At 37.6% G+C, this 25,524-nt stretch overlaps 1 protein-coding gene across 1 annotated transcript in view; it reads right to left on the reverse strand.

The window, feature by feature from the left end:
* The window catches only part of LRRIQ3 (leucine rich repeats and IQ motif containing 3), an 88,349-nt gene that overhangs the window by 20,848 nt on the left and 41,977 nt on the right, over positions 1 to 25,524 (reverse strand). Inside the window, exon 6 of the mRNA XM_080655232.1 lies at positions 17,071 to 17,191. Coding sequence (XP_080511358.1) covers positions 17,071 to 17,191 — 121 coding nt within the window. The remainder of the gene's footprint in view (positions 1 to 17,070; positions 17,192 to 25,524) is intronic.

The following is a 25,524-nucleotide window of genomic DNA, read 5'->3' on the forward strand; positions in this document are numbered from 1 at the left end:
CCTATTAGAATAGAGAAAATCCAAAACACTGAGAGTAGCAACTGCTGGGAGGGTGTGGAGCAGCAGGAACTCATTCATTGCTGGTATAAATACACAATGTCACAGCTACATGGGAAGACAGTTTGGCGCTTTCTTATAAAGCTAAACATAATCGTACCAAAGGGTTTCAGAACAGCTTCTTCAAGATATAGTATGTTGGCATATTCTTTATTTTGAGCTAAAAGCAAGGAAGATCCTGCAGGCTCAAGATAAACTTCTGCCACTTAACCCCCAACTACTCTAGAAAAATTTAAATTAGAGGCCTGGCCCTTAATATTTCCAGAAATAACTTTTTATGACCTATCTATAGGGCAGAACAAACACCTCATTACTGAACACCTGTTTTTTGTATTGATCTGAAGATTATCCTCCACCACTTTGAAGCTTCAGGCCTCTTACCATATTCCTTAGCTCAGGATGTCATACATACCTCATTTTACCTTCTAAACCCCTCATGTATGTGGGGTTCCCATACATTCATGTGTAATTAAATTTGGTTATTTTCTCATTAATCTGCCTCATGTTGATTTACTTATTAAACCAGGAGAAAAAAATAAAAATAAAATAAAAATAGAAAACCAGGAGAAAGAACCTAGAGGTGTACAGGTTAATTTCTTCCTCCCCACAATGCTCCTCAGTATTTAACCTAATGAAATAAAAATTGTGCCCACATAAAAACCTACACATGGATGTTTACAGCAGCTTCATTCATAATGGTCAAAACATGAAAGTAACCAAGATGTTCCTCAGTAGATGAATGGATAAATAAACTGGGTACATATATTCAATAAAATATTATTCAGCACTAGAAAAAAAAATGATTTAGCAAATGATCTACAAGGACATAGAAGGCCACCAACATTATGAAACAACCAAATTTAACAGACCATTCACAACAGCAGAATACATACTCTTCTCAAGTACCCACGTTTTTCAGGATAGATCATATAGTAGGTTATGAAACAGTTTTTAATACATTGAGGAAGATTACATAATAAAAAGCATGACCTTTAACCAGAAGGCAATTAAACTCGAAAGCAATAATAGAAATTTTTGGAAACTCACAAATATGTAGGAATTAAATAGCGTAGTCCTGAATGGGGATATGGGATTCTCATACATACATGTGTATAAAATAAGATGAATAAAAACAAAAAGAAATTATGGAATTCAAGTACTGCAGTGCTCAGAAGGAAATTTACATCTATAAAACTCAAAATGAAGGAAGATCTTAGATAGTGTAACCTTCCAACCCTTAAGAAACTAGTAAAAAATAAGCTAAACCCAATACAAACAAGAGAAAAATGATAAAGCAAACATAAGTAAATGAGAAAATGAAAGTTGGTTTTTGTAAAAGATCAACAAAATTGACAAATCTTTAGATAGATGTCCCCTTTTTAAATCTTTCAGCCAAGTTCAATCCCCCCCCCCACCCTGCCATTAAACATAGGCACATTTATTGGTCAAAAATTGTGTTTTATTCGCTTCAGCCAGTTAAGGTTTTTACATTTTACTGTTAGGTGTGTGTGTGTGTGTGTGTTTAGAGGTGCCATCACAGTTCAGATTTTATGTTTTTGCCTTATGTTAAGCCAGAAACTAGTAGAACAATGTTTGAGAGCATGCAATCTTCTAGACTGCCAGAAATGTGTGTGATTTTATTCTTAAACCTGGCTTGTTAGGAGTTGACCTTGGGTCAAAATAGCTTGTTGTTCAGCCAGCGTTTGGTCAGAGGTTTTGCTTAAACTCTTTGTGCCAGTGAAGCTTGTGGCTTATGTTAAAACATCTGTGTGGGTGGGAAATACTTTTAAATCTATCCCATTTCCTCTTCTAATTGCTCCCAAGTGGGTAAAACCTAGCACATAGGCGCAAACTTCTGGATCCTTAAGGTTGACTGTGATCCCTGGAGGGCTCTTTGCTCTTGCTCCCCCTGGTATCTCTGTTAAACTTCTGGTTGTTCTGTCATTTCACTTATTGCTACCAATATTAGGAAACTATGAGCACCCTCTTCATTGCTCTCCACCAAAACCTCCACTTTTTTCAACAATGCCTTTAGACATAGAATCTTCCTTCTGTTTCAGATAAACTCAAACACTTCAGTCAGAGCTGCAGAACTCTTCATCCTTAGGGTCTGTCTCTCCTCCTGAGAAGAACTTCTGCTCCACTACACAGGAGTAGGGGGTAAGGGAAGGGTCCACTCTCCAGCACAGGAGCAGGGGTGAGGGGAGTGGTCCACTCCACTGCACAGGAATAGGGGTGAGGAGAGGTGTTCACTCCTGGGGTGGCAATCCTGTTCTATAAGCAGGCACCGGGAAAGAGGAGTAGTAGCCACTGGTCTTATTTGCTTGCCCCTCCCAGTGTGGAATCTCTGCTTTAAGAGCAGCTGGTGTGAGGGTAATTTAGCCCCAGTATTTTTGCCCTACCATGCCTGAGGTAGAGGCTGGGAGGGGGTATAGGGATCCTCAGGCTTCTGTCTGTGCCTTCTGCAACACAGGGCTGGGGGAATGAAAAATACCAGAAACCTGACCCTCCAGGGTAAAACTGTAGTCTTATACTGGGCACAAGAGGAAAGAGAACCCTGTCTTTTTGGCACGATAGGTCCACAGTAAGAGTGTCCTTGGTAGAGCTTTTGTTTCTTCAACTTGGAGCATGGATGATGAGGACAAAGGAGCAGGAAATGGCTCAAATGTCACAGATTTTCACTCTTCTTACCAAAATTTAATATATTTTCTTGAATAAAGTGTTTCTCTAATTGCTATATGTCCTTAGGCTTATTTCCAGGAATTTTAAATAATTGATTTTTATAATTTTCACAAGCTCAGTGCTGATATTGCTGGGGAGAGTATGTGTCAGGCTGCCCCCTCCACTATTCTGGAAGTCCTCTTCTAAATCTGATTTTGATTTTGATGAACTTACAATATGACTCTAGGCTTTGGCCACCTATCATTTGTTTGAAATATATTGAATTCTGGGGTTATGAATATATTTTTTTCTTATATGAATATGGCTGAAAAAGGTTATATTTATAGATAAACAAGGGGCCCAGTGCATGAATACGTGCACTTTGAAAGGAACTGTGGGCCATGAGGCTGTGGTAGGCACAGGGATGGTTCTCAGCCCATCCTCTGCGCCCCCGCCCGGCCCCTCCCACTGCGGCCCCTGGTCCGCTGTCCGCTGGCAGCCCCACTCACACTGCTACTGCTCCCAGGCGCTGATGGCGCCAGCCCTGCTCGCACCCGCTGATGGTGCAGAGCGATTGGGGCCAGCGCAAGCAGAAGGTGTGAGCGGGGCCAGGGCAGTCAGCGGGTGCGAGCAGCGGCTGCCGCCTGATCACTCCTCAGGAGCAGGGAGAGGTGGAGAAGCCCTCAGGGGTGATCAGGGCCGGCAGCCGCTGTTCACACCCACTGATGGTGCCGAGTGATCAGGACCTGTGCCAGCAGCAGGTGCGAGTGCTGGGTGGGATTGCGGCATGGGGTTGCAAAGAATTTTCAGTAACCACCAGAGGCTTGTCCCGATGACGGCGACTGGTGCCCCGCCTTGGTCTGGCACCCCCGCTCACCTGCTCCATCATCCTGCTGCGGGCCAGCGCCTGCCATGTTCCGCACGCAACCTCTGGTGGTCAGCGCACCTCATAGAGATCGGTTGTTGGGTTGCTCCGGCTGTTCCACCTTTTGGTCTATTTCCATATTATCCTTTTATTATATAGGATGTGGAGAGTAGTACCACAGGTAAACCTGAGTTCTGATACTTAGGTTACTTTGGCTTAGAAGGCTCTTACTGTTTATCCAACCTTGTCATTCTTTACTCACTATATACTAGGTTCATAAGACTTCATTTTGAGCCTCAAAGCTGAAGCTTATTCCCAATTTCTGACTTTTGTTGTTGCCTTTGCTTGACATACTTTTTCCTACAAACTTTACTTGGATTATTTTTATATTCATTGCAGTATTATTCACAATAGCCAAGATATGGAAACAACTTATGTGTCCACAGATGAAAGGATAAAGAACATGTGAAATACACACACACACACACACACACACACACACACACACACACAAATACTATTCAGTCATAAAAAAGTGAAATCTTGCCATTTTTAACAATATGAATGGATCACGAGGGTATTATGCTAAGTGAAACAGTCGTATGGAAAAAGACAAATACCATATAATCTCATTCTATGTGGAGCATGAAACAAAAACAAAATGAAAAAAAAAATTAAACTCATGGAGGCAGACAACTGACTGGTGTTTATAGGAGGGAAAGAAAGGGGTAAAATAGGTGAATGGCATCAATTGTATAGTGGCATATGGAAACTAAGCTTTTGGTGGTGAGTACAATGTGGTATATACAGACATCAAATTATAATGCTGCACACCTGAAACATGAAAGTTTATAAGCCAATATTATCTCAATTAAAAAAAATTCTTTGGAGTCATATGCAGTGCTTAGAGCTGCTTTTTCCCCCTTACTTTCTTCCAATCTCTCTCACTCTAGCAATTTAATGGAAGCTACTATAAAGCTATCTAGGACAACAGGTGGGAATCCTACCTACTTACACTCTATCCTGAGTTATTATTTTCAACTAAGAGGTTTGGGTCTTTGTCTCAAAGTGTTATTAAACTTCATGTTTTATTATTTTGGGTTACAAAGCAGATAGCTTTCCAAAGATGCAAGGACCTATATTTCTGAACTCTCCATTCTCTTTTATTTTGCCTTGAAAACCAGCTAGTTTGCTGAGCTCTTTTTTCTTTGGGGTAACTTACCAAACAGAGTGCAGTGCAATCAATACTCTCTTTCTTAACTTGCTACTACAAAACTTGGATTGCCATTTTTCCAATCTGACATCAGTTTTCCCATGTGGTCACTAAGATGAGACCATACTTAAGGTTTTTGTTATGGAACCAATTTCTGTATTTATAGCATAATTAATCCTAACGTCTATCTCATATAAACCCTGAAATTTCAATAGCTTAGCACAGTAAGGATTCATCTATCTGTCATCTAAGAACCAATGTGTGTCAGTTGGACCTTGAGGGTATGTTAATGGAACACACGGCCTCCAGGATCTACATTGCAGGGGAGAGAAGGGTGATCTTAATTGCTTTCACGCTCAAGTGGTGTTTCACTTTTGCTCACAGTCAAATGGACATAAACAATCACATAATTCCTACATAACTACATGGGAAGCAGACAATTCAATGTCTGACATTGTTCCTTAGAATCAAAATTAAGTCCAAATGTATGTGACTCAAAAGTCTATTTTTTGTCCATCAAGTTATACTTAATTTTATTTTAATATAATCTTAACCCTCTTTATTCTTGGTAAGAAGAATATTAAAAACATTTTAAAACTAATTTGAGCTATTATACTGATACAAAAATATGTTTTTGCTTTTAATTTTAAATGTAGCAACAAAGATTTCTAGTTTGATATGCATGTGTCTGCTCTAATTGTTTATGTGAATTGATTTAGTTGATACTATTTTATATCCTGGGCTAAAATTCAGTCATTCCAGCAAACAATTTAGAAGAAAGGAAAAAAACTGTTAAAATTGCCTAAAGCACAAGTGGAGTGAAATCAGCAAGATATGATAAATTCAATGAATTTGAAAAACAAATGTTGGAGGCAGAAAATGTAAACATAAAATCTTTCGAGTCTTCATATCAGACTCCTAGGTGGATTTAGAGCAAGACAAAGTATGTAATGGGGGCAAAATGAAAGATTATGTAAGTCTGACCAGGCACTCTGACATAATGACCCTCAAATAACAAATCCTTTGACCCTACATTTTGAATAAGAAAATAGCAGTTTTGTTCTCAGAAATGTGTTTCATAGCAGCAAACACTTTTTGTAAAGGATTTGAATTTACTTCCTCATAACTATATTTGAAATAAAAATGCTGTTCTGATATAGCTGCAGAAGATGGGCCCATTTTCCAGCTATCCTATCTAATAAAAGAGTAATATGCAAATTAACCATCACTCTGCTACACCCACAAGCCACGCCCACAAGCCATGCCCACCAGCCAATCAGGAGCAAATATGCAAATAAACCCAACCAAGATGGCTACGGCCACAGAGAGCAGGAGGGAGGCTTGGGTTTCCCTGGCAATGGAGGAAGCCAAGCTTTCCGCCTGCCCTTGCCGGCCTAGGCCTCCACTCAAGGCTACAAAGTTTCAATGATGGAAGATACATAAACCCAAACAGAAATGGCGGCAGCCACAGAGCTGGAAAGAGCAGGAGGCTAGGGTTGCCCCCGGTGATGGAGGAAGCCAAGCTTTCCGCACACCCTGGCCGACCCAGGCCTCTGTTTCAGGCTACAAAGTTTCAATAATAGAAGATACATAAATCCCCCAAAAAATGGCTGCCACCTTGGAGCAAGCAGGAGGCTTGGCTCTGTTCCAGGCTACAAAGTTTCAATTGTAGAAGATAAATAAACCCCAGATACCAGGGCCTTCACTCGGTTTGCCAGGGGGCATGGCCAGCCTGCAAACCACCACAGGCCCCTCACCCAGGCCGCCCCATGCCCCAAGGGAACCCCCACCCTGATCCGGGACACCCTTCAGGGCAAACCAGCTGGCCCCCACCCATGCACCAGGCCTCTATCCTATCTAATAAAAGAGTAATATGCAGATTGACCATCACTCCAACACACAAGATGGTTGCCCCCATGTGGTCAAAGATCCTGCCCCCATGTGGACACAAGATGGCCGCCACAAGATGGCCAGCAAGGGAGGGCAGTTGGGAGGGACCAGGCCTACAAGGGAGGGCAGTTGTGGCCAATCAGGCCAGCAGGAAAGGGCAGTTAGGGGTGACCAAGCCGGCAGAGGAGAGAAGTTGGGGGCAACCAGACCTGCAGGGAAAGGCAGTTGGGAGGGACCCAGGCCTGCAGGGGAGGGCAGATAGGAGTGACCAGGCCTGCAGGGGAGGGCAGTTGTGGGGGCACAAGGCCTGTACGGGAAGGCAGTTAGGGGTGACCAGGCCTGCAGAGTAGGGCAGTTGGGGGGGACCCAGGCCTGCAAGGGAGGGCAGTTAGGGGTGACCAGGCCTGCAGGGGAGGGCAGTTAGGCATCAATCAGGCTGGCAGGGGAGTGGTTAGGGCAGGGGTGGGCAAACTTTTTGACTCGAGGGCCACAATGGGTTCTTAAACTGGACCGGAGAACCGGAACAAAAGCATGGATGGAGTGTTTGTGTGAACTAATATAAATTCAAAGTAAAGGAGCGGAGGGGAGAGCAAGAGAACTGGATAGAACAGCCGGATCCGGCCTGCGGGCCGTAGTTTGCCCACGGCTGGGTTAGGGGGTGATCAGGTTGACAGGCAGAAGCGGTTAGGGGCAATCAGGAAGGCAGGCAGGTGAGCAGTTGGGAGCCAGCAGTCCTGGATTGTGAGAGGGATGTCCGACTGCCCCTTTAGGCCCTATCCCACCAGGATCAGGCTTAAACAGGCAGTCGGACATCCCTCGAGGGGTCCCAGATTAGAGAGGGTGCAGGCTGGGCTGAGGGACACATCCCCCCCCCCCCCCCTCCGCACGAATTTCGTGCACCGGGCCTCTAGTACTTACTATAAAAGGATTAAAAAAACACTAATATAATACACACTTTAAGGGTTACAATGTCTGTTTAGTATGCCATATTATCCTTTCAGTAAAAATCACGGTATTTATATATTTAATTTCTTTTAAAAATATATTTTTATTGATTTCACAGAGAGGAAGGAAGAGGGACAGAGAGATAGAAACATCAATGATGAGAGAGAATCATCGATCGGCTGCCTCCTGCACACCCCCTACTTGGGCAACCTGGGCATGTGCCCTGACAGGGAATGGAACTGTGACCTTCTGGTTTATTGGTTGATGCTCAACCACTGAGCCACACTGGCTGGGCTTAATTTCTTTTTTATTTATTTATTATTTTTTTATAATCCTCACACGAGGATATTTTTTCCGTGGATTTTTAGAGAGAGGGAAAGACAGAGAGAAATATTGATGTGAGAGATCAATTGGTTGCCTCCTGCACACGCCTTGACCAGAGCCCTGGCCAGGGAGGAGCCTGCAACCAAGGTGCATGTCCTTGACCAGAATGGAACCTGGGACCCTTCAGTCTGCATGCCAACGCTCTATCCACTGAGCAAAACCGGCTAGGGCTTAATTTCTTTCTTTTTTTAATTATTTTTTAAATTGAATTTACTGGAATGACATTGGTTAATATAAAAATAGAAGAAGCATCATGTCTCTTTAAAAACCAGACCTGCAGTGATATATCATTTTCATAAAGAAAAAAATATTTGATAAGGCAATATAAGATAAAAACTAGAAGGAGTAATAGGTGTAACTTAAGTTAAAGAAGATAAAGATATCGATTTATTACAAGCAAATAATTAGTAAAACTGGTATTTGGATAATGTTTACAACAAAAACAATCAACTGTTTTGCATAATTTGATAATATAAATAAGACAATACTTATCCTTATTCACAAGTTACAGACAGGGCTTTTTTACTTCACAATCCTACAGAAGTTCTACTGAAACATGTAATATTATCCTTACCATTAATATACAGCTCCACAAGGACAGAGTTTTATATGCCTTATTTACTGTTGGATTTTGAATGCCTAGAGCTGATGAAAATATATATCTACCTAATGAAAGAGTAACATGCTAATTCACTGCACCTTCGTGACACCCACCAGCCAATCAGGAGTGAGTATGCAAATTAACCCAACAAAGATGGTGGGTTAATTTGCATACACAGGCACTGAGCAGCCGGGGGTGGGGCGGGACGCAGGCATTCCGCACTGCCCCAGACGCTCCGGGCCTCTGGGCAGCGTGGGAAGGCGAAAAGGCGGCTCCGGGTCAGAGCGGAAAAGCGGCTCCAGCCAGAGCGAAGGTGGGGCCAGCAGCCAGAGGAAGGAAGGCCCATTCTTGCAAAAATCTTCATGCATTGGGCCTCTAGTGTAGTAATAATGTAAAACGTAGTAAAAAACACACACTTCAGTATAAAGAAATACTCTCTAAATTTTAAAACCTGCTAGAGAGGTAGGAGAACGGAGTTAAAGCATATGGACAATGATCCATTCAATTCTGTTTATAAGGTGGATGCCCATGGGAAAAGGGAAAAAAGGAAGGATCTAATCTAATTCTCATGTCATAGAAACTCCAGAAAAGTGAACAAATTATATTTTCTAGGATAAAGATACTGCATCTACTGAATGCCTTAACAGGCTGGTGCATGAAGAATAAACTGTCTCTGGAAAATATCTTATAAACTAATTTAAGGAACATGAATAGGGCTTCAGTGAACCCATGAATTCCTTGAAATTATAAATAAAATTAATATGTGTTTATATGTGCATCTTTGAGAACAAAGAGAAGTTAATTTTTAAAATCATATACTTAAATTTCATTATATTTGTGACCAAAGAAGAAAAAACAAAGATTAAGAATCAGTGCTTAAGAAAAATATTATCAAGAGAATAGGTCTACCTAGCCACTCATATTGTGTGGCAATAATTGTTCACATTCATGCTCTGCTTAATGAAGGAGTTGGTGGCCTAGAACGAGCTAGGTGCCTATTATCAGACTGGACGACTTTGAAAAATATTATCCCATAGTCATTCACTCAAATTTCCTTTACCTTAAAACAAGAGAGGAATAATTACCTAACTGCCTTTACCAAATCCTCTCTTCCCTACTTTTACAACCTATATATTGTAAGCTTTCTGATATCCAGAATTGATTTTGGGTATAATGTTTTCTTTATAAAACACTCTAATCATAATTTACCTTTATATGTCTTACATTGATAATCAGTTTTCAAATTAAAAATATAATATATTCACAACACTAACAATATCTTTGAATCACAATTGAAGAATTCTGTTATTAAGAACTTTGGTTTCTTTCTTTCAGTGCCTTGAGCTTATTATGAACATAAATATTATAGACCAGAGGCCTGGTGTACAAAATCTGTACACGGGGGGCAGGGGAGTATGTATCCCTCAGCCCAGCCTGCACCATCTCCAATCTGGGACCCCTCAAGGGATGTCCGACTGCCCATTTAGGCACGATCCCAGTGGGCAGTCGGACATCCCTCTCACAATTCAGGACTGCTGGCTCCCAACTGCTCGCCTGCCTGCCTGCCTGATTGCCCCTAATCGCTTCTGCCTGCCAGCTTGATCATCCCCTAACCACTCCCCTGCCAGCCTGATTGATGCCTAACTGCTCCCCTGATGGCCTGATTGCCCCTAACTACCCTCCCCTGCTGGCCTGGTCACCCCCAACTGTCCTCCCCTGCTGGCCTGGTCGTCCCCAACTGTCCTCTCCTTCAGGCCTGGTTACCCCCAACTGCCCTCCCCTGCAGGCCTGCCCCCCTAACTGCCCTCCCCTGCAGGCCTGGTTGCCCCCAACTGTCCTCCCCTGCTGGCCATCTAGTGTCCACATGGGAGTTGCCATCTTGTGTTTTGGAGTGATGGTCAAATCCTCAACAAATAAATAGCTTGGCAACATCTCCACTTCTTTACTTCCATTCACTAGTAACCTTCACCAGCATGAGTTCTGTCTCTGCCATTTTGCAGAACTTGCTGTTTGTCACGGTCACCACTGATTCTCCATATTCCAATTCAATAAATACTGGTTTGTTCTCCTATCTCAAGACTTGTTGCCATGCAGCTTACCTCTCTCAGCTAAAGGTTGACTTCATTTACAACACTCATTCAAGATCACTTAACAATATTTTGTGTGGGCACAATACACTGCTAGATGTTATAGAAGACAGAGAGAAGTAAAATCCAGTCATTGTTTTCAAGCATCCCTTTGTCAAAAACAACCATAACAAAAGGTATAAACAAAGTGTGGTGAGATGCATAAGACCAAAGCATTAATTGTTATGATAGGGGGAGAATAACAGCTTAGTAGAGAAAACAAATGTAATTACTGTATTGCAGAATAAGTGGGTTTTAACAGGCAAAAATGGACACATTTTCAGATGGAGAAAAAAATATAAGCACAGTCACAGTGCTATAGTTGTTGAATTATGAGTGGTATTGTATAACTAGAACACAGTCTTTGTGAAGAAGGAGAAATACTGAGACCCCTATAGATATGTAGTAATTCCTTGTTCCTCTCTCTTAAACACAACTTCCATGTATTGCTATAGAGTTAACAAGGAAAATAACCCCAAACCAGATTATGTAAAAATTTGAAATCCACATAAAAATGTTTATTCTATAAGCAATGATCTTTTATTTAAAGCTTGAAATAAGGAAATAATATAATCATATATATGTTTTTGTAATACTATGTTGATAGCAAAAAGATCAGTTGGGAGTCTATTTCTGAAAGAAAAAAACTAGTATGAAAATATGGCCTATAAATGGTTGGACTACAATCTAGGTAGATTCTCTATTTCTAAGGTCTTAAAGAGTAACTGATCTGAAAAATTGGTGAAGTAATACCATATGGAAATACATTATTTGTGGAGCTTCATGGTCTCTTCCAGAAAGCGCATCCCTTCTCCACTCCTTGAACTTACCTGAATTGGCACAGACTAACATCTGGAATTGGGAATTTCCTAATCACATTATCAAACACAGAATCTAATACCCCTGGACATATAATCTCACAACAAAAATAAAACCACATAAAGAGAAAAATAACAATCTGAACAACTGATGTTACTGAAAGCAAGTTAGACAGAATAAGAATTTTAAATAATTATTTAAATGTACAAAAAAGAACAGGAAAGATAAAGCAATATGAAACAAGAATGAGAAAAAATAGTAATAAAACTATATAAGTTAAAATATTCAGTAGGTAGATGATATAAATAGTAAAATGAATGCTGCTGAAGAATAATTCATGAGTTTAAAGATCATATGGAGAAATTCTTCCAAAAGAAGTCTGGGAAGGATGAAGAGATATAAAAGAAGCTTTTGAAAGTTATGGAGGGTACTTTACTTGCCTCTGTATCTATATTTTTTGTTATAATGTTCTTTATTTTCCATAAATGGGTGAGATCATGTGGTATTTTTCTTTCATTGCCTGGCTTATTTCACTTAGGATAATGCTCTCCAGTTTCAAACAGACTGTCAAATTACAGCAGGAAGGCTGGGGAGTGTTGGGGATAGGGAAAGAGATCAACGGAAGGACTTGTATGCATGCATATAAGCACAACCAATGGACACAAGACACTGGGGGGGTGGGGTGGGATGAGGGCATGTGACAGGGTGTAAGGGGAGGCTGGGGGAAGGTCAATGGGGAAAAAAAAGGAGATATATGTACTACTATATGTAATACTTTAAACAATAAAATAAAATTTGAAAAAAAGAAAGATATGGAGGGTAGAAGTAACAGTAATTAGGTAAAACTGATATCCCAGAAGAAAAAAAAAATAAAAATGGAGAGGAAAAATATGCAAGGAAATAATGGAAGCTATGCCAAATAGAAGAGATCAAGAGGAAAAAATATTTATATTGCTATATATCATAGTGAAACAAAGACACCAAAGACAAAGAGACAATTTTAAAAGCTTCTAAAGAGATAATAAAGTGGCCTCTTATTTCTCATTAGCAATCTAAATGCAAAAAAAACACAACCCACAATAAAATAATATTTTTAAAGCACTGAAAGAAAATTTTAAGTAAAGACAAAATTTAACCAACTTATTTCTTAAATGTGGGGGTAAAAATAAGTCTTTTATAAAAGGTGAAATGTTTTCTAGTATACCCTCACATCATAAACACTTTTAAAGAAAAGTGAGATGAAATAAGATGAGAAACCAATATAGGAGATGGTACAAATATTGAAAGTAAGGTGGATCAAATAACTTGGTAATGTTTGCTGTTTCTTGAATAGTTATTTTTTTTAAAAAAAAAGCTAAACCGAAATAAACAGAATAAAAGAGTATATACATAATGACAAAATTAAAACCCATATAGTAAGATTGGGTTTTAGACAAGAAAAAAGACATTAGACAATTGGCCATTCATGAATATGGTTCAGAATGAGTTAATGGTATTGTATCAATGTTAACTTCCTGGTTTTAATAATTGTACTATGATTATATAAGACAACAGCATTTGGGGGATGGGTGAAAAATATTTAGAAATAATTTGTGATTTTTGTAACATTTTTGTAATTTGAAATTAGTGCAAAATAAAAAGTCTAAATAAAGGGGGGAATGTAGATGTCAATTATGAAAAAAAACAAGAAAGAAGAAAACAGAAACAGAAAAAGTAGAACTGGAAAAAATGTAGAAGATAGAAAGAGGCCTAATTCTTCCAATGAATATATACACAAATGGGCTAAATAAGCAGATACAGCCATTTGCTGTTTCATGATACATATATATAAGCAAAAAGTCAAAAGTAAAAGGATGGAAAAATGTATTAGGTAAATTTTAACTAATATAGATCTGGTGCAGTTACACTAATATCATATAAAATAGGTCTGAGGAAAAAATATTTTTATGAATAAAAAGGATAAATGCCCAGCCTTCATGGCTCAGTGGTTGAGCATTGACCTATGAACCAGGAGGTCACAGTTGGACCCCCAATCGGGGCACATGCCAGGTTGCGGGCTTGATCCCCAATGTGGGGTATGCAGGAAGCTGCCGATCAATGATTCTCATCATTGATGTTTCTATCTTTCTCTCCCTCTCCCTTCCTCTCTGAAATCAATAAACATATACTTTTAAAAGAGGATAAATGCACAATGATAAAAGGTTCAATTCAATAAAAAATTGTAACAATAACATTCATGTAGCTCTTTAATAAAATCACTTCAAGATGTAATAAATAAATTTGATAAAATTAGGGAAAAGCCAAAAAATTCATAATTATAGTGGAATATTTCAATATCTCTCTCTCCCTTCTTGGTTAAGCATACAAAAGAAAAATCAGCAAGAAAATAGAATATTTGAATAACAATGAAAAGTTTGATCTAATGGACTTAGCATTTATTATAACTCCATTTTAGCAAACACCAAGGAATAGGTAGAAGCCAGGATTGAAAAGGATCCTCCTCACAAAAGCCATCTATAATAATAAAAGCATAATAATAAAAGCCGGGGCTGTGAGGGAAGTCCGGGTCCTGGGTGCCAGAGGGAAGCCAGTGCTGGCAGCCGGGAGAAGGAAGGCCTACTCTTGCATGAATTTCATGCATTGGGCCTCTAATGAAAGTTATAAAAGGCTACTTCTTAGGAGACTGTCCCAGCCTTCTTCCTACTCAGTACTCCAGGCATTGCTCATCTTACAATTGAGGGGAAATACTAGTAAGTGAGTAGTCCAGAAAGGGTCTGCATCTCAAAAACAGGGCTATTACTTAATATTAACTAAACTATAGGCCTGGTGCATAAAACCTGTGCAAGAGGGGGGCGTTCCCTCAGCCTGGCTTGCATCCTCTCGCAATCCGGGACCCCTCGGGGGATGTCCGACTGCCGGTGGGATCGGGCCTAAACTGGCCGTTGTACATCCCCCTCGCAATCCAAGACCGCTGGCTCCTAACCACTCGCCTGCCTGCCTGATCGCCCCTAACCACTCTGTTTGCCAACCTGATCGCCCCTAACCACCTCTGCCTGCCTGCCTGATGCCCCTAATTGCTTGCCTGCCTGCCTGATAGCCTCTAACTGCTCGCCTGCCTGCCTGATTGCCCCTAACCACTCTGCCTGCCGCCTGATCGCCCCTAACTGCTCATCTGCCTGTCTGATTGCCCCTAACTGCTTGCCTGCATTCCTGATCACCCCTAACCACTCTGCATGCCTGCCTCATCACCCCTAACTGCTTGCCTGCCTGCCTGATCACTCCTAACCACCTCTGCCTTGGCCCCCGCTGCAGCGGCTTCATCCAGAAAGATGTCCGGAATGACGTCTGGAAGGTCGTTCGGCTGTCTGGTCTAATTAGTATATGACACTTTTATTATTATATACTGGAGGCCTGGTGCATGAAATTCTGCACGGGGGTGGGGGTATCCCTCAACCCAGCCTGCACCCTCTCCAGTCTGAGACCCCTCGTTATTATAGATGATAGAAGCAGGAGACTACCAAACTCCCTAAACTTCCAAACTAAGGTTTGCTGAGCCCATATTTTAGTAAGATCAGAGAAAGAAATAATACTAATCATTCTTAAATAAAAAACTTTGTGTTTAAGGAAGGAGTGATACTGCTAAGAAGAAATCTTTTTCTCAAGTTATATGACTTTGAATAAATGCTAATAGGTATCAGTTGGTAAAATGGATTAATAGAAAGATACAATACCCCTATTTAAAAATTAACAGAAAATATTACTTGGTGAAAGAAAAGTAGTTTTTAACACTGAATTGATAAAAATCTCATGCCAGGAAATAATAATAATAATCTGTTCAAGCAAAAATAGTACAATTTCTATTTGCTTTTAAAATTAACCATTTTTTAAAGCAAGTATAAGGTAATCTGCTGTTAGTTAAATGAAAAAATATGATGAAAATGTTATTTTTACTCTAATTCTTCTAATGATTCAAGAAAAGTAAGATACTTTTCAACTCCCACAGTTTTAACCAATATATTAAAAAATAAATGTGAAACTATAGAATTTTATATAAGTGGTGGTTGCACAATATTTAAAATAACACAGGGAATGACAGAGTGTGTTAGATTTCATAAATTCAGATAGCTTAGTCTAAGACAACCATGTGCACATGCATGTGATTTAATGATTACATAGCAATACATTTACAGTCCTCAGCAGGCATCATGGTTAAATAGAAAGGGCACTAGACTTTGGATGAGGAAACAGAGCCTGGAAATAGCTCTAGCAGAAGAAAAGAAATAATAAATATTAGAAGGAGAAATAAAATGGAATTATAAAAACAACAGAGAAAATAAATGAAAACAAGATTTGGTTCTTCAAAAGTATATACAATATCAATAAGCTTAGCTATAAAGACGAAGAAAAAAAGAAATGATGGTTGCACAACAACATGAATGTACTTAATGGACAGTTAAAATTTGTTAAAATGGTAAGTTTTTGTCATACATATTTTAGCATAAAATTAATACAAGATAAACACCTAGAACTGAGTAATATTTTCAGATTAAAAAGCCACAATAAATTAAATGGAAAGAAAATCCACCTTAGGTAACAAACAAATATGAGGTAAATCACTGTGAAATTGCAGAACAGTTGTTATAAAGAGAAAATGCTAAAAGTTTGTCAGATGGGAAAAATAATAAACATGTTTATATACAACAAACTGAGAACTAAATGGCAATATACATCTTAAAGGTAACAGTGGAAGCTAGAAGAAAAGAAAGCAATAAAAAAATTCAGAAGGAATTTCTACACAGTCAAATTATTGACCAACTGCAAGTGTAGCATAAAGACATGTTTTGACTTTCAGGCTTTAAAAAATTAACCTCCCACATATAATTTCTCATTAAACTAATGAAGAACACATTATATTGAAATAATAAAATAAATCAAGAAAGAACAAGATGTAGAATACTGGAAACAAGGGTCCCAACACAGCATAGAGACAAATACATTCTTGAGATCACAGTTGAAGAAATGATAGCCTTTAACATCGGCTTTAGTCAGTAAGCAGTTTTGAAGAATTCAGAAAAATGAAATAACTTGAAGAAATATGTAATGCACTTGGGGACAGCAGTGGTATAAGATTTTCAAGCAAGTTAAAAAAACTGTATAAGGAAGCAAATTTAACCCTAATATATTGTGTGGCTCAGCTGTAATGTTTACATAGTCATAAAAATTAAAATATTAAATATTAGTTAACCCCAAAATAGTGATAATATAATTCTATTGGGATAATAGAGGAGGAGCATGTAAGCATGTGTATTAGGAAGGATTTATAACTGTATAATCTGAATATTTGTAAAATGTTAAGTGAGATATGGATATTTTATCTAGAATGCTCAACTTGAATCTCATGGAGTCTTATATTTATAGGTCAAAATTAACATGTCCAATTTTGAAAAATTTAATTACTCTTCATCAAAATCTACTCTTCAAATATAATTTAAAAATTCATATAACTAACCTTTTTGAATGAGATGTCTTGATATTTTGCCAATACCTTTTGTCTTTAATTCAGATAAAAGAGAGGAAACATGTTTTCTCTGTTTATTAGAACTTACTAAATCAACAGGAGAAAGTATATTCTGTGGAAACAAAATAAAAGCAATGACACCAGTGATAATCTCATATATATTTTAGAGTTCTCAAAGACTTCTCACTTGTTAAACATCATCGATTTTCATTTTAAAACAACAACAAAAACCTGTGAGACAAGCCAGAGTTAGGAAAGGTGAAAAGAACGCCATTGTGTGTTATTCGGATTAATTACTTTTCTATTAAGAGTTAATGGCAATGCTCTAAGAGACATTAAACAAAAGGGGGACATTTCAGGAGGATGGCATAATTAAAGGAACTAAGGGGGAGGAGAAATAAGAAATAAACAGAGAAGTGTTAAGTGTTTAGTGCTGCCCAGAAAGCCTAAAGGAAAATTCAGAGTAAGAAAGGAGATGAAAAATTACTTCACAGAACACTAAAGGTAGTAACAAAGAAAGAGAGAAACTGGACAAGAATCATCACAAGTCTTAAAAGTACAAATGGATCAGACATGAGTGGAAGGAATAGATACTGAAAGGAGCTTCACAGAGAATGGCCACTCTCAGATGTAAACTGGGCAATATCTGTAAAGTGGTTGGGAATGTTTTAATAACTAATACTGCGTTATCCCTTTTTCTCTTCACAGTCCATCCAGGAGTGATTCAGAGGATCCATGAGGTCAAGAACCCAGGCTCTTTAAAAATTTGTCATCTCTACCTTACTGCATCTACCTGGTTTCTATACTCAATGTTGACTCTGGAGTCAAAATAGCCACTAGAGCTCCAAATACAATGTGTGTATCTCATTCAGCAATAAGGAGAAAAGAGTGAAATGATAAAATACAGGCCATGTGTCTTAAGAAACTTTCCCCCAGGTCCTTTCAAATAACTTTAGTTTATTTCTCATTGGTCACCCATAACTACAAAGGAGAGTACAAGAAGTACTGCCTTTTGCTATGTAATTTGCTGCCTGAAGTAAAACTGAGTATCTCTTACCAAAAAAAAAAAAAGACAAAGACAGATATTGGTAGGCAACCAATACAGACTGCCACAGAAAAAAATAAGAATCTTGGGAGGGGATATACATTTGTATTTTGAAAAACCTTCCTGTTATGCTTTCTTTGACTAGAACCACTGGTCTTAATTCTGAAGACTCTAAATATATATCTTCAAATAAATCTCCTTTGGGAGACGTTTGCTTCTGTATATTTGTGTATGGAATACTTGTATAGTGCTTATCATTTGTCACTGTTTTAAAGCTCTGTATAAATATTAATTTATGTCATACTCATAACAACCATGAGCTATGCTCTTTCACCTAGAAAATGTCAGAGACATTTTACACTCAAGAAAATTGAAGTCATTTCCTCTAAACCTACTATACTTACTTCTAGTTTTGGTGACTAGCACCACCTTCATCCACTGAGAGAAAATTCACATAAACTCTCTAATATGTGATAGCTGGAAGAATTTTAAAATAGAGAACTCATTATCATATCCACCTTGACCTGTCCACTTGTGCAAACATCCTTAACATCCATAATTTAACAGAGACACTTGAATATGTGTCTTGGTCCCCTGTATTTACAATTTTCTGCCCAAATCCCCTATACCATACAATAGATACAAATTTAAATAAATATCCTTGAGTTTCTATATTTTAAATTTTATATGTGATGTTCTCTAATTTATTTATTGAAAATGATTTGTTTCGATGTGATGACTCACTGTGCAAGAATTTTTGAATGCCCATGACAGATACAAACTGGTCTTAGAATAAATCTCAGTTTTTGTTTTTCACTAAAAAATTTTTCGCTAAACAATTCTTTGATTTACATGACAAAAAATACACTTTTTGATAGAAAAACAAATAAGTAGGTACTTTTGAGCTCATGTATTCTTTTTATAGTTAGATTTTCTTACAGTTGCTAAGAATAATTTTAATATAATATACAACGTCAACACTCTCAAAATATAACTTTTAATAATGTTGCTTCTATTTTCATCTGGGTTCAAATCTTTCTATTAAACAAAGTAGGACAAAAAACGTAGACAACTGTTTTGCAACTAAATCTGTAACAACCAATTGCAAAAGCTTTTCAACCTCAAATTTTACCATCAATCCTATTCTTAACTCTTCAAGTTATGTCATCTTTCTTGTATGTTCTTACTTCTAGACATTTTCCTCTATTTTAGTAATCTCTTTGTCTGTCCCTCCTAACAATATAATTCATCAAAAATCGTTGCCATTCTACCTTCTAAATGTATTTCAAATCTGTTCACTTCTATTTTCACTTCATTTCTAGTCTAAACTATAAAAACTGCTTCCAACCATAAATAGCCTATAGGTCTCAGTCTACACCTTGGCTTTCACAAGACATTTACATTTATTAAAAGTACATCAGATTATGCTTCTCTTTAGCTTTAAATCCTCTGATGGACTGCCTAAGGACTGCCTCAGTCTTTACTATAAGCTACAAACCGCACCCCCCCCAAAAAAAAAAAAAAAAAAAAAACACAGCAAAATATGGTCCTTGACCACACAGCCAAACTCATCTCATTGCTACTAGACTTTGTGTATTATACTCCTACCACACTGGATTTCATTCAATCCTTGAACCCAACTCAAATTAAACAAGATATTGCATGCCTCAGTTCCTTGTGCAAGCTCTTCTCTCTGCCTAGACCACTCCCCTTCCTGTACTTTGCATGGCTAACTTCTTACTGTTCAGATCTTAACTTTAAATATTATCTCCTCAGAAAAACATTCTGTGACAATCTTGTAAAAAGTAGGCTTCCTCCTATAATTCTCTATCTCAGCACCCTATTTATGTAGGTTATAATTTCAAATTGAGAGAATACAATGCTAGCTCAAGAATAATAATAACTGATACTAGCTAGATAAAGTAAAGGGCATGAGGAAGTTTCAGAGTGTACAGGTTTGTTTCTTTGAAAAATCTCTCCAAAAATGTAGTTGATTAATTATTACTTTTATGACAGTGCCATTCTACTCATAATACTATCTTTCCTAATACATTTATTACCTTGTATAATAGTTAACATATTATATAGTGATAATTGAGGATCATTCTGTATCTGGTTTACCTAAAGATCACTCTTTAAAAATAATATAATGGCCGAAACCGGTTTGGCTCAGTGGATAGAGCGTCGGCCTGCGGACTGAAGGGTCCCGGGTTCGATTCCGGTCAAGGGCATGTACCTTGGTTGCGGGCACATCCCCAGTGGGGGGTGTGCAGGAGGCAGCTGATCGATGTTTCTCTCTCATCGATGTTTCTAGCTCTCTATCCCTCTCCCTTCCTCTCTGTACAATATCAATAAAATATATTAAAAAAATAAAATAAAATAAAATAAAAATAATATAATGAACACTACATAATAAATATTATTTTGTTCAGAACTGTCAAAGTGCTAGTGTATTCTACCTTATATCATAGTTAAGAACATTTTTCACCCCTAGAAAAAATTATACTGTCTGAGTACTGGGAGTATGTTTACTTATCTCAATATCCCTGCACCACGTTGAATTCTTCAACCTCTGTTGGCAGTACCAATTCACAAATGGCAGCAATAAAAATATTGATTAGTTTGAAATTTTATTAGTTTATTCAACAAATATGTATTGAGTGCTAACTAGTATATCCATGATTATGCTAGGCATTGGCACAAAGTTACTATTTTGTGAATATTTCAATTCTATACTTCTCAAAAATATTTCATAATTTAATGACTTATCCTCTATGTGGATGTGAAAAACATGAGAAGCAAGAGAAAGACATTGAAACTGAGAAAAACACGGTAAGAAGCACAGGCTAAATGCTACACACACTCATGATAAAATTATGTATTTTTATTAAACCACATGTATTAACTCAATTGGTTCAAATAATAGTTTTCAGTGCTGCTCAAGTAATCCCCAAAAGACACAAGTTCACATGATGGCATAAAATTTAATGATGGGCAATTAAACAGAGATTTCTAAAGGACAAAAACATACTTTTTTCTTAAGAGTAAAATATATACCCCAAGAATCTATATTTCTAGACATATTTGAGCACTGTCTGGTATTTATGAACTGAGGAGAAAAGAGCAACAGATAGGGACAGCCAGCAGTTTACTAATGTTTAGGTTGATCTTCTATACCCTAAACACCTTAAACATTCCCAGCATTTTAGAAACTTTATACATTTTAAATTTGGGTTTAGAATCTGAGGAGGTGTTATATTTACCATAAGGAAAACATTTCAATAAGTTAACATAGAAGCCATATACATAATTATATTTATAAAGTAAAACATCATAATTAACTTAAATATGCTTAGTAAACATATGTTGATAAACTATCAAATTGACACAATGTTTTCTAAAATTGAAGTTATAGCCTCCTGCAACTCAGAATAATATACTCATTTTTGAAATTCAGAATATTTGTAAATGCTGCTTTGCATAAGCTTTTGTTGCAATACTAAGGATTAAAATGACTATTTCAAATTCATATAATTATTCTCCCCTCCCCCAATGCTACAGTAAAAAGTAGATTATTTAATGAGTGGATTATATAATAGATGAATGATGTGATACATAAACTATATACATGTATATATAGTATACATACACATACTCAGGGAATATATATTTACTAGAGGCCTGGTGCACAAAATTTGTGCACTGGCGGGGGAGGGGGGAGGCATTGTCCCGCAGCCCAGCCTGCACCGTCTCCAATCTGGGATCGGGCCTAAACAGGCAGTCGGACATCCCTCTCACAATCCGTGATTGCTGCCTGCCGGCCTGATCACCCCCTAACCACTCCCCTGCCAGCCTGATTGACGCCTAACTGCTCCCCTGCCAGCCCCATCACCCCCAACTGCCCTCCCCTGCTGGCCAAGTTGCCCCCAACTGCCCTCCCTTACCAGCCTGTTCACCCCTAAGTGTCCTCCCCTGTTGGCTTGGTCACCCCTAACTGCCCTCCCCTGTAGGCCTGGTCCCCCCCAACTGCCCTCCTCTGCTTGCCTGGTTGCCCCTAACTGCCCTCCCCTGCTGGCCTGATTGCCCACAACTGCCCTCCCCTGCCGGCCATCTTGTGACCACATGGGAGCGGCCATCTGTGCAATGGTGTGATGGTCAATTTGCATATCACCTCTTTATTATATAGGATAGGCTTAGTAAAGTACTAGCACTGACCCTGTTAGCCAGCTCTCAAATTATTCAGTGCAAATCTCAATTTGTGTGACTTCACAGTGTATTGGCATAGTTTCTTTAACCACCTCAGCTCTACTGTCTTATCGGAAATATTTCAGCCATAATACAAATGCTTATTATTCACATGAAGTCCAATATTCCTATGGCTGGATAAAATGACTCAAAACAGTAGTTAACAGGACTTCCAAAGATACAAACAGCCTTATATTAGGTTCTTAAGCTATTAAAGGAGGAATTGTCTGAATGCTTATATTTTATTAAACAAAAACTTAAATATAAAGTCAGAGACATGCCTGCAATTTACTATGAATCTCTCTGAGCTTCCTACGTGAATACTATCAGCAAAAATCCATGCCTATTTGGAATATTTCTAAAACTAACTTAAGTAGACCAGAGAGCAGCAATGTGATTTCATAGTTAATATTTTCTAAGACACAGTACCTAAATTTGTTTTGAGAAAATTCAGTCCTATCAATTTCTAAAACACAAACCTTTGTCATTCAAAGCTTAGGCCAATATTGAAATACATTGAAATAGCCTTAGCCACTCTCTCTTACCTGGAACAAATAAAAATTCATTCTAAGTAAGTGGTAAAGAATGGTCATTTTATTGTTGTTGTTTTTTTTTGTTATCTTTGTTATTAGAAATAAGAGAGCTTAAAAGGTTTTGCATTAGCAGTCTTTGCAAAGCAAATTTTAGATGATACATTTCACTGGATTTAAAAATGGTAATATTAGCTCTCTTGTATGAGCAAGTAAATAATTTCATGAACATTGTTATACAAGTTTCAAATTGTTAAAATATGCTGGCTTGGATGAACTAAGTGTATTTCTCTTGTCAACTTTACACTTATCTTGTGTGTACAGCTGATATCCCTAGTGTCCAATCTGAGTACAGGCTTTCATCCTGTTGTCCAGGGAATGATGGGCACAATTCCTTTTGACACTGATGAGAGGTGAATACATAAATCCAGCCCACTTCAGTGAAAATGGACCCATAATTTTTTTTTACCCTGAAGAAAAATACAGTAATAAAGTTTAAAGATGGAAAAAATACAGTCAAACTCTTGAGGTGTACCACTAGTTAATGATAGTCAGCAAACATTACATTTTGCCTTGAGGACAGTAAGTTCCAGATTTGCATTTAGGTGCTCATGAATTCTAATAATCATGGAACTCTATATGATAGCAAGAAACCTAAAAACACGTATGATAGGTTTTTCACATTTCACTGAACTCAAAAGTTGAAACTAAAAAGGAAAGGTATGCGTTTTACATATTTTCTTCTACCTCTATTCTCCACTAAGATCTTTCTTGCAAAATGAGTATATGCATTTCCTATGAATATTTAGAAGTTGAGAATATACACTATTTCTAACATAAAGACTTTGCACCAATTTTAAAAAGTGTGTATCTTGTATAAAACTTTAATGGTGTCTCTGAACTAGTATTTTCAAGATTACATCAGCATTTCTAAGATTTGGGGGGAAAATTACTTGGCATAGAGTGTAAGAACAATTACCCTTATATAAGTATCCTACCACTAATAGTAGCTAAAGAAACATGCTATGAAAAATTAAGGCTATGCAGCACAACATTTTTATTTTCTTAATAACCCAGTAATTATTTATGATTAATTGACCTACATAATTCATTATTAGTCTGTTTATATTAGCCTCTAGCATTTCTGAGATAATAAATTTTATTATAATGACCACAGTATCTATTAACCCCTTTACCTTCTCTAGTAACTCTTTACCTTTTCTATTTTTGAGGGTGTTCTGAGTTCTAGAATAATAATACTGGAAAGAAAATCCATTTTATTTACATAGTTCACAACTTTTTAAGATCCTCTTACACTCTATGCTTTATTTTTTACTTGCATGTTATTTTTAACCTATGGTCTTTAGATTCTTCTCTTCCCACATATAAAAATCTCAATAATAAGAATTCTGTTAGCTATCTTTTCATAGAATCACAGTAGATTAATATTTTCAGAAAATAACTCCATGAGTTATAAGTTATAATACAAAATAACCTTAAAGTTTGAAGTATATTTATTGTGAATGCAATAAATATTATTTTAAATCAATATTTTGTTGAGTGCCTCCTATGTGCATATCACTGTGCTAGGTAAAAGGTGTCAAAAACAAATAAAACACAACCTGCTATAAAGCGGCTTCTATTCCTACAGTAAAAACCATTCATATAAAACAGCCACTTTCAAAGGAAATAGGACATAAATAAATTAAAATAGAAACAGATACCAGAAAACTATTAGCAGCAATATTCTAATTAATTAGAGAAATTAATTTCCCTGAATATTAAAAGAAGAACAAGTCTTTGTTCTGAGTCTCATCAGCGATTTTATCCTTTTAGTTAAGGCTGAAAATTGAAGCAAAGAGGAAAACTGATAATGAGGTATAATGCTGAAATAATCTCATTCACAAACAAAAGGAAGTAAAGATCAGATTCCAGGAAGGATGTTTGGGGCTGGGCATTAGGTGAATGCACAAAGGCATTTTAGTGCCTACTTTGAGATGGATATTGTCTGATGGCATAATTGTTGAAAGAAGGTAATGTGCTGAAATGCAGGTGCATTGGAGGGAGGACCCATAGCAGTTTTGTTTTTTTTAATCTTATTATCCCTATCTATGAAAAAGATTCAGTGCTCTCAAATAATAGCTGACTGATTCATAGTAACCAAGATCAAATATAGTTATTTTTACCAAGCTTAATGCTACTACTGGAATCTCTCACAATATGCAGCAATGGTTTTCTTCTGAAGGAAGAGCTGTTTGTAATATATAATGCTCTATTTCTGAAGTTATCTTTTCCTTCCTCTGGAGCTACTAAATCTCCAACATAAAAACTCTACTCTCCTTCTAATTCTAAGGCCTAAAGTTGGAGACAATAAGCCTTTCCAGACCAGTACTTACCGTAAGAGTTCCCTATTAATTTCCTTTGCTCATAGCCTAACACTTAATCCTGGTAATCAGTTGTTTTTTAATCCTCACCCAAGGATATGTCATCATTTATTGATTTTAGAGAGAGAAAGAGAGACACAGAGAGAGAAACACTGATGTGAGAGAGAAGCATTAATAGCTTGCCTTCCGCATGTGCCCCAACTGGGGATCAAACCTGCAACCTTTTTGGTGTACAGGATAA

This window comes from Plecotus auritus (assembly GCF_963455305.1).
Source record: "Plecotus auritus genome assembly, chromosome: 2".
In the NCBI taxonomy this organism is placed as follows: Eukaryota; Metazoa; Chordata; class Mammalia; order Chiroptera; family Vespertilionidae; genus Plecotus; species Plecotus auritus.